This window comes from Oncorhynchus masou, chromosome 30 (genome assembly GCF_036934945.1).
Source record: "Oncorhynchus masou masou isolate Uvic2021 chromosome 30, UVic_Omas_1.1, whole genome shotgun sequence".
In the NCBI taxonomy this organism is placed as follows: domain Eukaryota; kingdom Metazoa; phylum Chordata; class Actinopteri; order Salmoniformes; family Salmonidae; genus Oncorhynchus; species Oncorhynchus masou.
Window position 1 is genome coordinate 5,897,838 of NC_088241.1, and position 12,532 is coordinate 5,910,369.

The window sequence follows — 12,532 nt, forward strand, 5'->3', positions numbered from 1 at the left end:
TTTGTTTCCTGCAGGATTTATAGCTCCTCATACAGACCCCTTATTCCTCCTCACATTCTGTAGAGCACATCTGATTTCAACACAAAGGGAGAAGGTTGTATATGTGATACTAATATTGACCCATTACAGAGAACACTACTGGGACTTTGGAATACATTTCATTCAAGGTTCCATAAAGTCCAATAATGTTATGAACTAACGTATTGAATAGACCATTTCAAAAGTATGTATTTACACAGTAAGACCAGCCCTTGAACAGCTCACAATGTGTAATAGTGAAGATAGACCGAACCGAATGGTGAGCCAAGCTGTTAAATATGGACACTATTCCTTTAAGAGCAGAGAATCAGACCGGCAGCCAGTAACAGTAGGTCAGGAAAGGCTTATGAACTTCACTTTGCGGAAGTCAAACACTAAACTAGAAACCTGAATGTTAAATAGGTTCGATTTCTTACACATTATAGATTTTATCCACACTGCCACAACTTCGGTAGTTTCCAGTCACTAGACATTTTCCTGATCGTAAGTAGAGAACAAACCGTCAACACACACTGAGGTGAGTAGAGAGTCAGAATTAAACTAGAACTTTCTTTTCTAAAAGCTTGATGTGTAGTAGACCTAGTCCCATTTAGAATCAGAGTGGAAGACATAGGCTGCCCAATCTTTTTTCACTAATTCATCTTTTGAACAATCAAATCGGCTCTGAAAAAGGTCTGATGTGAAAAGATCTGATGTGAAAAGATCTGATGTGAAAAGATCTGATGTGATAGGTCAAAAGACCAAATAGTGAAAAAAATATCAGAACTGGGCTCCCTGTGTGAATGCAGACTCTCCTCTCTAACACGTTGGCTCAACATTTCCAAACAGTCCCATTACAACTCAGAATGTTGAATACATTTCATTTGGACTTACTTTACCTGTTGTCAACTGATTGTGTCCTTATGTCAGAGGTAATCTGGAGACTAAATATCCACAGGGAAACGTTACTAGCCGACTTTCAGTACGCTGGCCGGTATGGTTCTGTAGAGGTTTGTAGTTTCAATACTGACACAATTCGTACACAACGTAAACACGTGCACAATATGTAAACAAGGGCTGAGCGCAACAGAACCCCAGACTGAACGTTGACGACTTCCAGCTGATTGCGAGGAAAACAACGTTCGGGTACGTTGACATATTGTGCCACACGTGCAATGCATCAGGAGATTGAGAATGCATACTGGAAATACAAACCGATTGAGCCATACTGTATATAGACCGGCTCCCATAAAGCTGGGTTAATAATACTTTCATGTGGACATTTGATCTCATCCCCTACCATCAAAAGGACCAACAGAATGGACAACCGTTAAAGCATGTTTTAAATAAAATTGTATTCAACATTCTTCTCATGTAACATTCTGGATTGTAGAGACTCTTGAGTATTTTTTTAGGGCGATTTCATTCAGACTGAATAGCCATGGGGTAACCATGGTAACAGCCAATGTTTTAGGCAAGATGTGAGGTGATAAACAGTGTATATAATTTGTTTTATATCAGGAACCCATATAAACACTCAGAAGACATTTTTGTTTAATAAATAAATAACAGAGAAAGAAAACAATAGATTTTTATATATATATTGGTCTGTTTATATATATATTGGTCTGTTTATATATATATTGGTCTGTTTCCAGCTATGGCTTCCTCCAGCATTGTCCTGTCTGAAGAGCAGTTCCAGTGCTCTATCTGTCTGGATGTGTTCACTGAGCCAGTCTCCATCCCCTGTGGACACAACTACTGCAAGGCCTGTATCAGAGGATACTGGGATAGCACTGACCTGTGCCAGTGTCCAATGTGTAAAAAGACATTTGATAAGAGACCAGATCTCTTTGTCAATACTTTCATTTCTGAAATGGCTGCTCAGCTCAAGAAGTTGGCTCCAGTTGAGGTCACACCCATCACTCCAGGAAAACCCCAAACCACAACCCTCGCCAAACCTGGAGAAGTACCATGTGACGTCTGTCCTGAGGGAGAGCACAAGGCCATGAAGTCCTGCCTGGTGTGCCTGGCCTCTTACTGTGAGACTCACCTGGAGCCTCATCAGATACTGGCATCTTTCAAGAAACACAAGCTGATCGACCCTGTGGAGAACCTAGAAGACAGGGTGTGTAAGAAGCATGACAGACCCCTGGAGCTGTTCTGTAGGAGTGATCAGACGTGTGTGTGTCAGTTCTGCACTGAGACAGACCACAAGACTCACAAGACTGTCCCCATAGAGGAAGAGTATGGAGAGAGAATGACTCAGATGAGGAAGACTAAGGGTAAAGTTCAGGAGATGATCCAGGAGAGACTGCTGAAGGTTAAGGAGATCAAACAGGCAGTAGATCTCTGCAAGAGAAATGCAGAGAGAGAGATAGCAGACAGCATGGAGGTCTTCACGGTTTTAGTGCGCTCCATTGAGAGAAGCCAGGCTGAGCTCATAGAGGTGGTTGAGGAGAAGCAGAAAGTATCAGAGAAGCGGGCAGAAAGGTTCATTGAAGAGCTGGAGCAGGAAATAACTGAGCTAAAGAGAAGAACCCCTGAGATAGGGCACCTTTTAGATATTGAAGATCTCCTCCTGCTCCTCCAGACCTCCCCATCAAGCTCCACTCTTCCACCTACCAAGAACTGGTCTGAGGTCACTGTTCAAAGCGGTCTTGGTGTGGCGACTCTGAGGAGAGCTGTGTCTCAGGTGGAGGTGACATTAAATAAAATTAGGGAGAAGTTGTGTGATGCTGAGCTGAAGAGGATGCAGCAGTGTGCAGTGGATGTGACTCTGGACCCTGATACAGCACATCCAGGCCTCATCTTGGCTGCGGACAGGAAACAAGTGAGATATGGAGGCATAATGAAGAATCTCCATGACAACAAAAAGAGATTTGTTAATAATCCTCGTGTTTTAGGGAGGGAGGGGTTCTCCTCAGGAAGATTCTACTATGAGGTGCAGGTGGAGGGGAAGTCTGGGTGGCTTTTAGGAGTGGCTAGAGAGTCCATCAACAGGAAGGATTGTGATGTATCCCCGAGTCCTGTAGATGGATATTGGACTATAGGGCAGTGGAATATGAATGAATACAAGGCTTACGCTGGGCCTTGGGTCAACCTCTCCCTGAGTAACAAGCCCCAGAAGGTGGGGGTGTTTGTGGATTATGAGGAGGGTGAGGTCTCCTTTTACAACGTGGAGGCCAGGTCTCATATCTACTCTTTCACTGGCTGCACCTTCACTGAGAGACTCCACCCATTCTTCTCTACAGGTTCAAATACCTCTGGTGATAACTCAGCTCCACTTATCATCTTGACAATGAAGTCTGACTGAGTTTAGTGAAGATGGAACTCAGTCATAGGGATTCCCAGCAATATGCCTCATTCAATGTGTTGATATTTCTTCTTGCGATAGAGAATTTTAGTGTTAGTACTATCAGTTGATCAGATTGTATAATGAAGAATGGATCTCTTATGTCCTACTGCTATATTACAATGTACATTAAAAAAGTATTTCCTGTGAGTCTTTGTATTGTTGTTTTTTAATAACTACTCCTACTTATTCCTTCTCTCACTTTAAGTGAGATCACATATCAAACACACACAGCATATACATATGAAGAGGGAGTTTCAGATGGTGCAGCGATACTGATAATGACTCATCACCAAGCTAAAAGTACAATGCTTCTTGGACTTAACCTATCCAACCTCTAGGATAACCTAGAAAGTCCCATACAGTGATCCATAAAGTAATAACTCTCTGTGTCTTCTCCTCTTCCCCCTCTCTCACCCCCCTCTCTCTCGCTCTCTCAGTGGGATGAGGTCAGTGTCCTGGATGACCGGGGGAGACTCATCCGGACCTTTGAGGTCTGCAACGTCAATCAGAACCCCCGTCTCCAGGACAACTGGCTGGCCACGCCCTTCCTCTTCCGCTTCTCGGCACCACGGGTCTTTGTGACGCTGCGTTTCTCCATGCGGGACTGTGCCAGCCTGCGCTCGCCCTCGCCCTCCTGCCGCGAGACACTCACCCTCTACTACAAACAGGCCGACTCACAGAGAGAGCTGGAGAGGACATGGGCTGCAGAGGTAGGGCAGAAAGATTACACTTCCCGTCATGCCAGTAATACCCCACCTTCTTATTGTAGGTGTAATGCCACATTCACGTGCTCGTCTGATCATCCTTTTCCCTAGTTGTGATGTCAGAAACACCAATTTGTTTCATTCATGTGTTTTTTGGTCGGAACAATGATTCAACCAGATAAGATTTTAGTTAGCTTGATAAGCTGACTTTGCCAAAGTAAAGTTAGCTAGCTTGCTTAACATTGACACTATGGTCAAACGAGCTACATTATTCATATTGATAAGGTTGTAGTTATGACATAAGAACCATTCCTGGACCTGTCTCAGAAAACGAACCACCGCTGGTTGGTACCAGAAAAGATGTTCTATAGATTGTGTTTCCTCGTGTCAACACAAGGCTGACTGTTCAATGCCCCATATATTGAACATTCTTTTTGTAGCAAGTATTTTATAATAGTTTACATGAAAATGAACAAATGTATGTGTCAATTACTGTTTTATATGTCAGTTCATAGACCCGATGCCAAGGTATTGGGACATGAAAAACGGACTTGAATTTTATATGATATTGCTGTCAAACCTTTTAACTTTAAGTGAAACTGATTCATTTTTCGATTTATACTAATCATGAATCATTTAAGCCATTTACTTCCTGTGGTATTTATAGTTTCTAAGAGCATCTGTTAAGAAGTTGAGCATACATACATCCCAATACTCCATTTTGGTAATATGTAGTTCCGCATACTCCACAAAACGGGCTCCAAAAACGAGGAAATAATGTTGCTTTGGTTTGCCTTAACATTCCTCTCATTCTCATCCCCCTCAATATCATAAAATAATCTACATTTCCCATCACACATCAGTACTTTGTAGTTCCTACCCTCAGGGCTTGTGGTTTCCAGTGGAGAGCAGTTACAGAGCTGTTTTCGATAGTGCTGAGCTCTTGTTGCGTCAGCGTGTCGTGCTCTTACAGAGGGAAGGATGCTGTATTTGTGGATGAATACATTTCTCCTTGGGGAAAGTTAGATACTGTTTAAAAATTCAAATAAGAGGCTGATGAGTGAAGTGTAGAGGAATGTAGAGTGGGGAGCAGCAAGAAGGCCAGGAGTCTGAGTCTCTGGGGGAAGTTAGCATGGTTTTCCTGAAACTGGGGAGAATTAGATTAGACAAAAACACAGACTGTCACTGGTCCGCGACTGTTTGTTTTTGACTAAATGTGTACCCTCAGAGCTAACTGTTGCATACTCTTAAATACTTTAATCAACTGTTACATACTCTTTTATCTTATCCTTCTACCTTATCCCTCACATTTTAATTTCCACAATGAAATGTAATACATGATCCCTTTCTCTCATCCCCCTCTCCTCTCTCTCATCCCCCTCTCCTCCCTCTCTTCCTCCCCATCCCCCTCTCCTCCCTCTCTTCCTCCCCATCCCCCTCTCCCCCTCTCTTCCTCCCCATCCCCCTCTCCTCCCTCTCTTCCTCCCCATCCCCCTCTCCTCCCTCTCTTCCTCCCCATCCCCCTCTCCTCCCTCTCTTCCTCCCCATCCCCCTCTCCTCCCTCTCTTCCTCCCCATCCCCCTCTCCTCCCTCTCTTCCTCCCCATCCCCCTTTCCCATCCCTGTCCAGCCGTCCAGTGGAGAGAAGGACACGAGGGAGGGCTGGGTGAAGGTTGACACCATAGCAGCAGATAAGAGTTTCACCAAGGTGGAGCCCAGCCTGCCTCACCAGTACCAACCAGACCGCTACCGTCGGGTCAACATCAAGACCCGCAGCTTCGCGCCGCTCACACGCAATGGGTACTGTACGAGAACATTTGAAACAAATTCATGAAAATTCCCATATACAAACCATGCTCATCACTTGTGACAAAAAGTCCTTTGCCACCTTATAGGCAATAGTGTATGGTAACTAACTCACCTAAACCCACGCTGTCACCTATCTAGTGGTCCTTCAAGCCTGATAATAAGTTAACATGTTATGACCCTTGACCCCGGTTTCAGATTCGTCCTGGCCATCGTCGACAGCGGCGCATGCGTCTCTCTGATGGGTGTGTCCATCTTCTACCGCCGCTGCCCAGCAACCAACCGCTATCTTGCTTCCTATCTGGCCACACCCTCAGGGGCGGAGCCTACCGCCCTGGTCCCTGTGACTGGGACTTGTGTTCCCCACAGCCAAGCACAGGGAGGCTCCGCCCCTCGCATGCACTGCAATGCAGAAGGTGACTGGATGGTGCCAGTGGGTGGGTGCATCTGTGAAGAGGGATATGAGCCCAATCAAAACGGATCTGCCTGCTTAGGTGAGTTCAACAAGTCTGGTATACTTTACTTTTTAAAACTTGAAACACACACACTAAAATGTCAAACGACACCAACAAAATTTAACAATATCTAAGGTTTTTGCCTGCTGTCCCCCTGTCCTGTCAGTTCTCCTGTACCCTGTACTGTCAGTTCTCCTGTCCCCCCTCCTGTCAGTTCTCCTGTCCCCCCTGTCCTGTCAGTTCTCCTGTCCCCCCTGTCCTGTCAGTTCTCCTGTCCCCCCTCCTGTCAGTTCTCCTGTCCCCCCTCCTGTCAGTTCTCCTGTCCCCCTCCTGTCAGTTCTCCTGTCCCCCTCCTGTCAGTTCTCCTGTCCCCCCTGTCCTGTCAGTTCTCCTGTACCCTGTACTGTCAGTTCTCCTGTCCCCCTCCTGTCAGTTCTCCTGTACCCTGTACTGTCAGTTCTCCTGTCCCCCTCCTGTCAGTTCTCCTGTACCCTGTACTGTCAGTTCTCCTGTCCCCCCTCCTGTCAGTTATCCAGTCCCCCCTTTTTTTTTTCTTTTTTTTTACCTTTATTTAACCAGGCAAGTCAGTTAAGAACAAATTCTTATTTTCAATGATGGCCTGGGAACAGTGGGCTACACTGCCGCCCCCTCCTGTACCCTGTCGTGTCAGTTTACTGTCCCCCCTCCTGTCAGTTCTCCTGTCTCCTGTCCTGTCAGTTCTCCTGTCCCCCCTCCTGTCAGTTTTCCTGTCAGTTCTCCTGTCTCTCGTCCTGTCAGTTCTCCTGTCCCCCCTCCTGTCAGTTCTCCTGTCTCCTGTCCTGTCAGTTCTCCTGTCCCCCTCCTGTCAGTTCTCCTGTCCCCCTCCTATCAGTTCTCCTGTCCCCCCTCCTGTCAGTTCTCCTGTCTCCTGTCCTGTCAGTTCTCCTGTCCCCCCTCCTGTCAGTTCTCCTGTCCTGTCAGTTCTCCTGTCCCCCCTCCTGTCAGTTCTCCTGTACCCTGTACTGTCAGTTCTCCTGTCCCCTGTCCTGTCAGTTCTCCTGTCCCCCCTCCTGTCAGTTCTCCTGTCCCTGTCCTGTCAGTTCTCCTGTCCCCCCTCCTGTCAGTTCTCCTGTCCCCCCTCCTGTACCTTGTCGTGTCAGTTCTCCTGTGCCCCTCCTATCAGTTCTCCTGTCCCCCTCCTATCAGTTCTCCTGTTCCCCCTCCTGTCAGTTTTCCTGTCTCCTGTCCTGTCAGTTCTCCTGTCCCCCTCCTGTCAGTTCTCCTGTCCCCCTCCTGTCAGTTCTCCTGTCCCCCTCCTGTCAGTTCTCCTGTCTCCTGTCCTGTCAGTTCTCCTGTCCCCCCTCCTGTCAGTTCTCCTGTCTCCTGTCCTATCAGTTCTCCTGTCCCCCCTCCTATCAGTTCTCCTGTCCCCCCTCCTGTCAGTTTTCCTGTCTCCTGTCCTGTCAGTTCTCCTGTCTCCTGTCCTGTCAGTTCTCCTGTCCCCCCTCCTGTCAGTTCTCCTGTCTCCTGTCCTGTCAGTTCTCCTGTCTCCTGTCCTGTCAGTTCTCCTGTCCCCCTCCTGTCAGATCTCCTGTCCCCCCTCCTATCAGTTCTCCTGTCCCCCCTCCTATCAGTTCTCCTGTCCCCCCTCCTGTCAGTTCTCCTGTCTCCTGTCCTGTCAGTTCTCCTGTCCCCCTCCTGTCAGATCTCCTGTCCCCCCTCCTGTCAGATCTCCTGTCCCCCTCCTATCAGATCTCCTGTCCCCCTCCTATCAGTTCTCCTGTCCCCCCCCTCCTGTCAGTTCTCCTGTCTCCTGTCCTGTCAGTTCTCCTGTCCCCCCTCCTGTCAGATCTCCTGTCCCCCTCCTATCAGTTCTCCTGTCCCCCTCCTGTCAGTTCTCCTGTCTCCTGTCCTGTCAGTTGTCCTGTCCCCCTCCTATCAGTTCTCCTGTCCCCCTCCTGTCAGTTTTCCTGTCTCCTGTCCTGTCAGTTCTCCTGTCCCCCTCCTGTCAGTTCTCCTGTCCCCCTCCTATCAGTTCTCCTGTCCCCCTCCTGTCAGTTCTCCTGTCTCCTGTCCTGTCAGTTCTCCTGTCCCCCCTCCTGTCAGTTCTCCTGTCCCCCTCCTATCAGTTCTCCTGTCCCCCTCCTGTCAGTTCTCCTGTCCCCCCTCCTGTCAGTTCTCCTGTCCCCCTCCTGTCAGTTCTCCTGTCTCCTGTCCTGTCAGTTCTCCTGTCCCCCTCCTGTCAGTTCTCCTGTCTCTCGTCCTGTCAGTTCTCCTGTCCCCCCTCCTGTCAGTTCTCCTGTCTCCTGTCCTGTCAGTTCTCCTGTCCCCCCTCCTGTCAGTTCTCCTGTCCCCACTCCTGTCAGTTCTCCTGTCCCCCTCCTGTCAGTTCTCCTGTCCCCCTCCTGTCAGTTCTCCTGTCCTGTCAGTTCTCCTGTCCCCCCTCCTGTCAGTTCTCCTGTCTCTCGTCCTGTCAGTTCTCCTGTCCCCCCTCCTGTCAGTTCTCCTGTCTCCTGTCCTGTCAGTTCTCCTGTCCCCCCTCCTGTCAGTTCTCCTGTCCCCCCTCCTGTCAGTTCTCCTGTCTCCTGTCCTGTCAGTTCTCCTGTACCCTGTACTGTCAGTTCTCCTGTCCCCCCTCCTGTCAGTTCTCCTGTCTCTCGTCCTGTCAGTTCTCCTGTCCCCCCTCCTGTCAGTTCTCCTGTCTCCTGTCCTGTCAGTTCTCCTGTCCCCCCTCCTGTCAGTTCTCCTGTCTCCTGTCCTGTCAGTTCTCCTGTACCCTGTACTGTCAGTTCTCCTGTCCCCCCTCCTGTCAGTTCTCCTGTCCCCCTCCTGTCAGTTCTCCTGTCCCCCCTCCTGTCAGTTCTCCTGTCTCCTGTCCTGTCAGTTCTCCTGTCCCCCCTCCTGTCAGTTCTCCTGTCTCCTGTCCTGTCAGTTCTCCTGTCCCCCCTCCTGTCAGTTCTCCTGTCTCCTGTCCTGTCAGTTCTCCTGTCCCCCTCCTGTCAGTTCTCCTGTCTCCTGTCCTGTCAGTTCTCCTGTCCCCCTCCTGTCAGTTCTCCTGTCTCCTGTCCTGTCAGTTCTCCTGTCCCCCCTCCTGTCAGTTCTCCTGTCCCCCCTCCTGTCAGTTCTCCTGTCCCCCCTCCTGTCAGTTCTCCTGTCTCCTGTCCTGTCAGTTCTCCTGTCCCCCCTCCTGTCAGTTCTCCTGTCTCCTGTCCTGTCAGTTCTCCTGTCCCCCCTCCTGTCACTGTCTGGATCAATATGGGATGGAACTGCTGCCGTCACTCTGATCACTGGCCCAGCTTGACTGAGAGGACAGGGGGAGGAGGGCAGGGACGGACAATGGCCCTGGTCTGTGTGTGTGTGTTTATTGGGGGAGGGGTTATGTTTTATGAGACTGTGTTGACAACATCCTTCATAAATGAAAAGACGTTTATGTCTGGGAGCATAAGTAGGAGATGAGGGCTTTGTGGTCTCTGTGTTGGTGATGGTGTTTTAACTGAAGAAGCAGGAAGGGAGCAGAACTCAGGGGAATAAGAGACAGCTTGTCAGACCAAGAGCTCAACTACTGCTTCAACAAGCCCCACTTGACCCAGAATGTTAGCACAGAAGAGGAAAGGAACACACACACACACACACACACACACACACACACTACTACAGGAACATGGACACTACACCACAGTCTGGGTCAGTGTGCCCCCTGAAGAAGTAAAGTGTTCAAGTGTTCAATCTTCACTAGGTGGGGGTCAAAGAGGAAGATATGTTTTGGAGAAATCTCAAGAAAGACACCATGGAAAATTGAGAGAGGGAGGAGGGAAAGAGAGAGAGAGGGGAGGGAGGGATGTGACACATTTAGGTCATAGTGATGTAATGGCCACTCGTCTGTGAACAAGTGACAGAAACCACAGCGGGAGAGAGAGAGAGGGAAAGAGAGAGGGGGAGATGGAGAGAGAGAGGGAGGGAGAGAGGGGATAAGTGGACACAAGTTAATGACTTAAGGAATTGAGCAAGCAGAAAGTCTGAGGAAAGTAAGGACACAGAGAGAGGGGGAAGGGGTATTGACTGAGATGTGGAGAGACTGTGTGGTGCTGTGTGTGTGTCCTTGTATGTTTGTCTGTTCCTACACTCTTACATAAACAGGTTCCAGAAGGGTTCTTCGGCTGTCACCATAGGAGAACCCTTTTTGTTTCCAGGGAGAACCCTTTTTGGTTCCAAGTAGAACCCTCTGTGGAAAGGGTCCTACATGGAACACAAAATAGTTCTATCTGGAACCAAAGGGCTCTACTGGCAACCAAATAGGGTTCTTCAAAGGGTTCTCCTATGGGGACAGCCAAATAACCATTTTGGACTTTTCTAAGAGTGTGTGTGTGTGTGTGTGTGTGTGTGTGTGTGTGTGTGTGTGTGTGTGTGTGTGTGTGTGTGTGTGTGTGTGTGTGTGTGTGTGTGTGTGTGTGTGTGTGTGTGTGTGTGTGTGCTATCCCTGGACTGTTGACAGTTGAAGGTTAAGGTCCAGTCCAGTAGTTCTCTGTGGGGCTATCTGCTACACTTCTCCTCCACAGACCAGACCAGGGCTGGTCAGGGGCCTCCCAGTCCCAAGCTAGCTAACAGATTCGTTAAGACTGGTGCTCACAACCAAGTCAAGTGCAAAATGTCTTCATGCTCTAATGGTTTACACCTGGGCTCTCCCCACCACTCACACAGTTGGTCTCACTTTGATACTGAGAAAAAACCACTCCAACGCCACTCTGTGGCTCAGTGGTTTGGACTTCCAGATGGGGCTAAACAGATTATAAGGAGTGGGAGCCCCACCCACACAGGGATTTTTGTGTTCTAATTATTCTGTGATTATGTTTAGTTGATCAAGTCATTGACTAATGATGTGGATGTGACATCATGGCATTGTTGTCCCTGTTTGGTCGTTTGGATGAAAACAATGATAGCTGAGATGGTTGCTGAGCCATGTTGCCGTGGTCGCTGAGGGTTTTTATTCTACATTGACTCTGAGGCTCCGGTATAAATATCTGTGTAGACACCAAGAACTCAGTTGTACAGCTCTAAGGGGGTTCCAGGCACATTCAAGATCGGAACTGATGAATGATATATTCGTTCAGCAAACGCTGTAATCCAAATGGACTTGCAGTTCAGCTATTCATTAGTAGTGAATTAAACCCACAACCGCTTGGTGTTACAAGCACCATCCACGCTCGAACCAGCTCAGCCACCAGAACCACTAACTCCTCTCAGATCCTCTAGTGATGACAGGGAACAGAGCAGGATACAAACAGCGCTCTGTGCTCTCCTAAGCAGAAGAGTTCCCTTAACAATGATGATATATATTCCTCAACACAGTTCCCTTAAACACAGATGATATATATTCCTCAACACAGTTCCCTTAAACACAGATGATATATATTCCTCAACACAGTTCCCTTAAACACTGATGATATATATTCCTCAACACAGTTCCCTTAAACACAGATGATATATATTCCTCAACACAGTTCCCTTAACAATGATGATATATATTCCTCAACACAGTTCCCTTAAACAATGATGATATATATTCCTCAACACAGTTCCCTTAAACACAGATGATATATATTCCTCAACACAGTTCCCTTAAACACTGATGATATATATTCCTCAACACAGTTCCCTTAAACACAGATGATATATATTCCTCAACACAGTTCCCTTAAACACTGATGATATATATTCCTCAACACAGTTCCCTTAAACACTGATGATATATATTCCTCAACACAGTTCCCTTAAACACAGATGATATATATTCCTCAACACAGTTCCCTTAAACACTGATGATATATATTCCTCAACACAGTTCCCTTAAACACAGATGATATATATTCCTCAACACAGTTCCCTTAAACACTGATGATATATATTCCTCAACACAGTTCCCTTAAACACTGATAATATATATTCCTCAACACAGTTCCCTTAAACACTGATGATATATATTCCTCAACACAGTTCCCTTAAACACTGATGATATATATTCCTCAACACAGTTCCCTTAAACAATGATGATATATATTCCTCAACACAGTTCCCTTAAACACTGATAATATATATTCCTTAAGACAGTTCCCTTAAACAATGATGATATATATTCCTCAACACAGTTCCCTTAACAATGATGATATATATTCCTCAACACAGTTCCCTTAACAATGATGATATATATTCCTCAAC

At 47.4% G+C, this 12,532-nt stretch overlaps 2 protein-coding genes across 4 annotated transcripts in view; both read left to right on the forward strand.

The window, feature by feature from the left end:
• The window catches only part of LOC135521895 (ephrin type-B receptor 5-like), a 97,713-nt gene that overhangs the window by 43,145 nt on the left and 42,036 nt on the right, over window positions 1–12,532 (forward strand). For all 3 annotated transcript variants that reach the window (XM_064947686.1, XM_064947687.1, XM_064947688.1), the window contains exons 3-5: window positions 3,814–4,086; window positions 5,710–5,879; window positions 6,084–6,379. In XM_064947686.1, coding sequence (XP_064803758.1) covers window positions 3,814–4,086; window positions 5,710–5,879; window positions 6,084–6,379 — 739 coding nt within the window. The remainder of the gene's footprint in view (window positions 1–3,813; window positions 4,087–5,709; window positions 5,880–6,083; window positions 6,380–12,532) is intronic.
• On the forward strand, window positions 351–3,523 carry LOC135521906 (E3 ubiquitin-protein ligase TRIM39-like). The gene is made up of 2 exons (XM_064947713.1): window positions 351–556; window positions 1,677–3,523. Exon 2 carries the CDS (start codon window positions 1,679–1,681, stop codon window positions 3,332–3,334), a length of 1,656 nt encoding a protein of 551 aa, XP_064803785.1. The 5' UTR covers window positions 351–556; window positions 1,677–1,678; the 3' UTR covers window positions 3,335–3,523.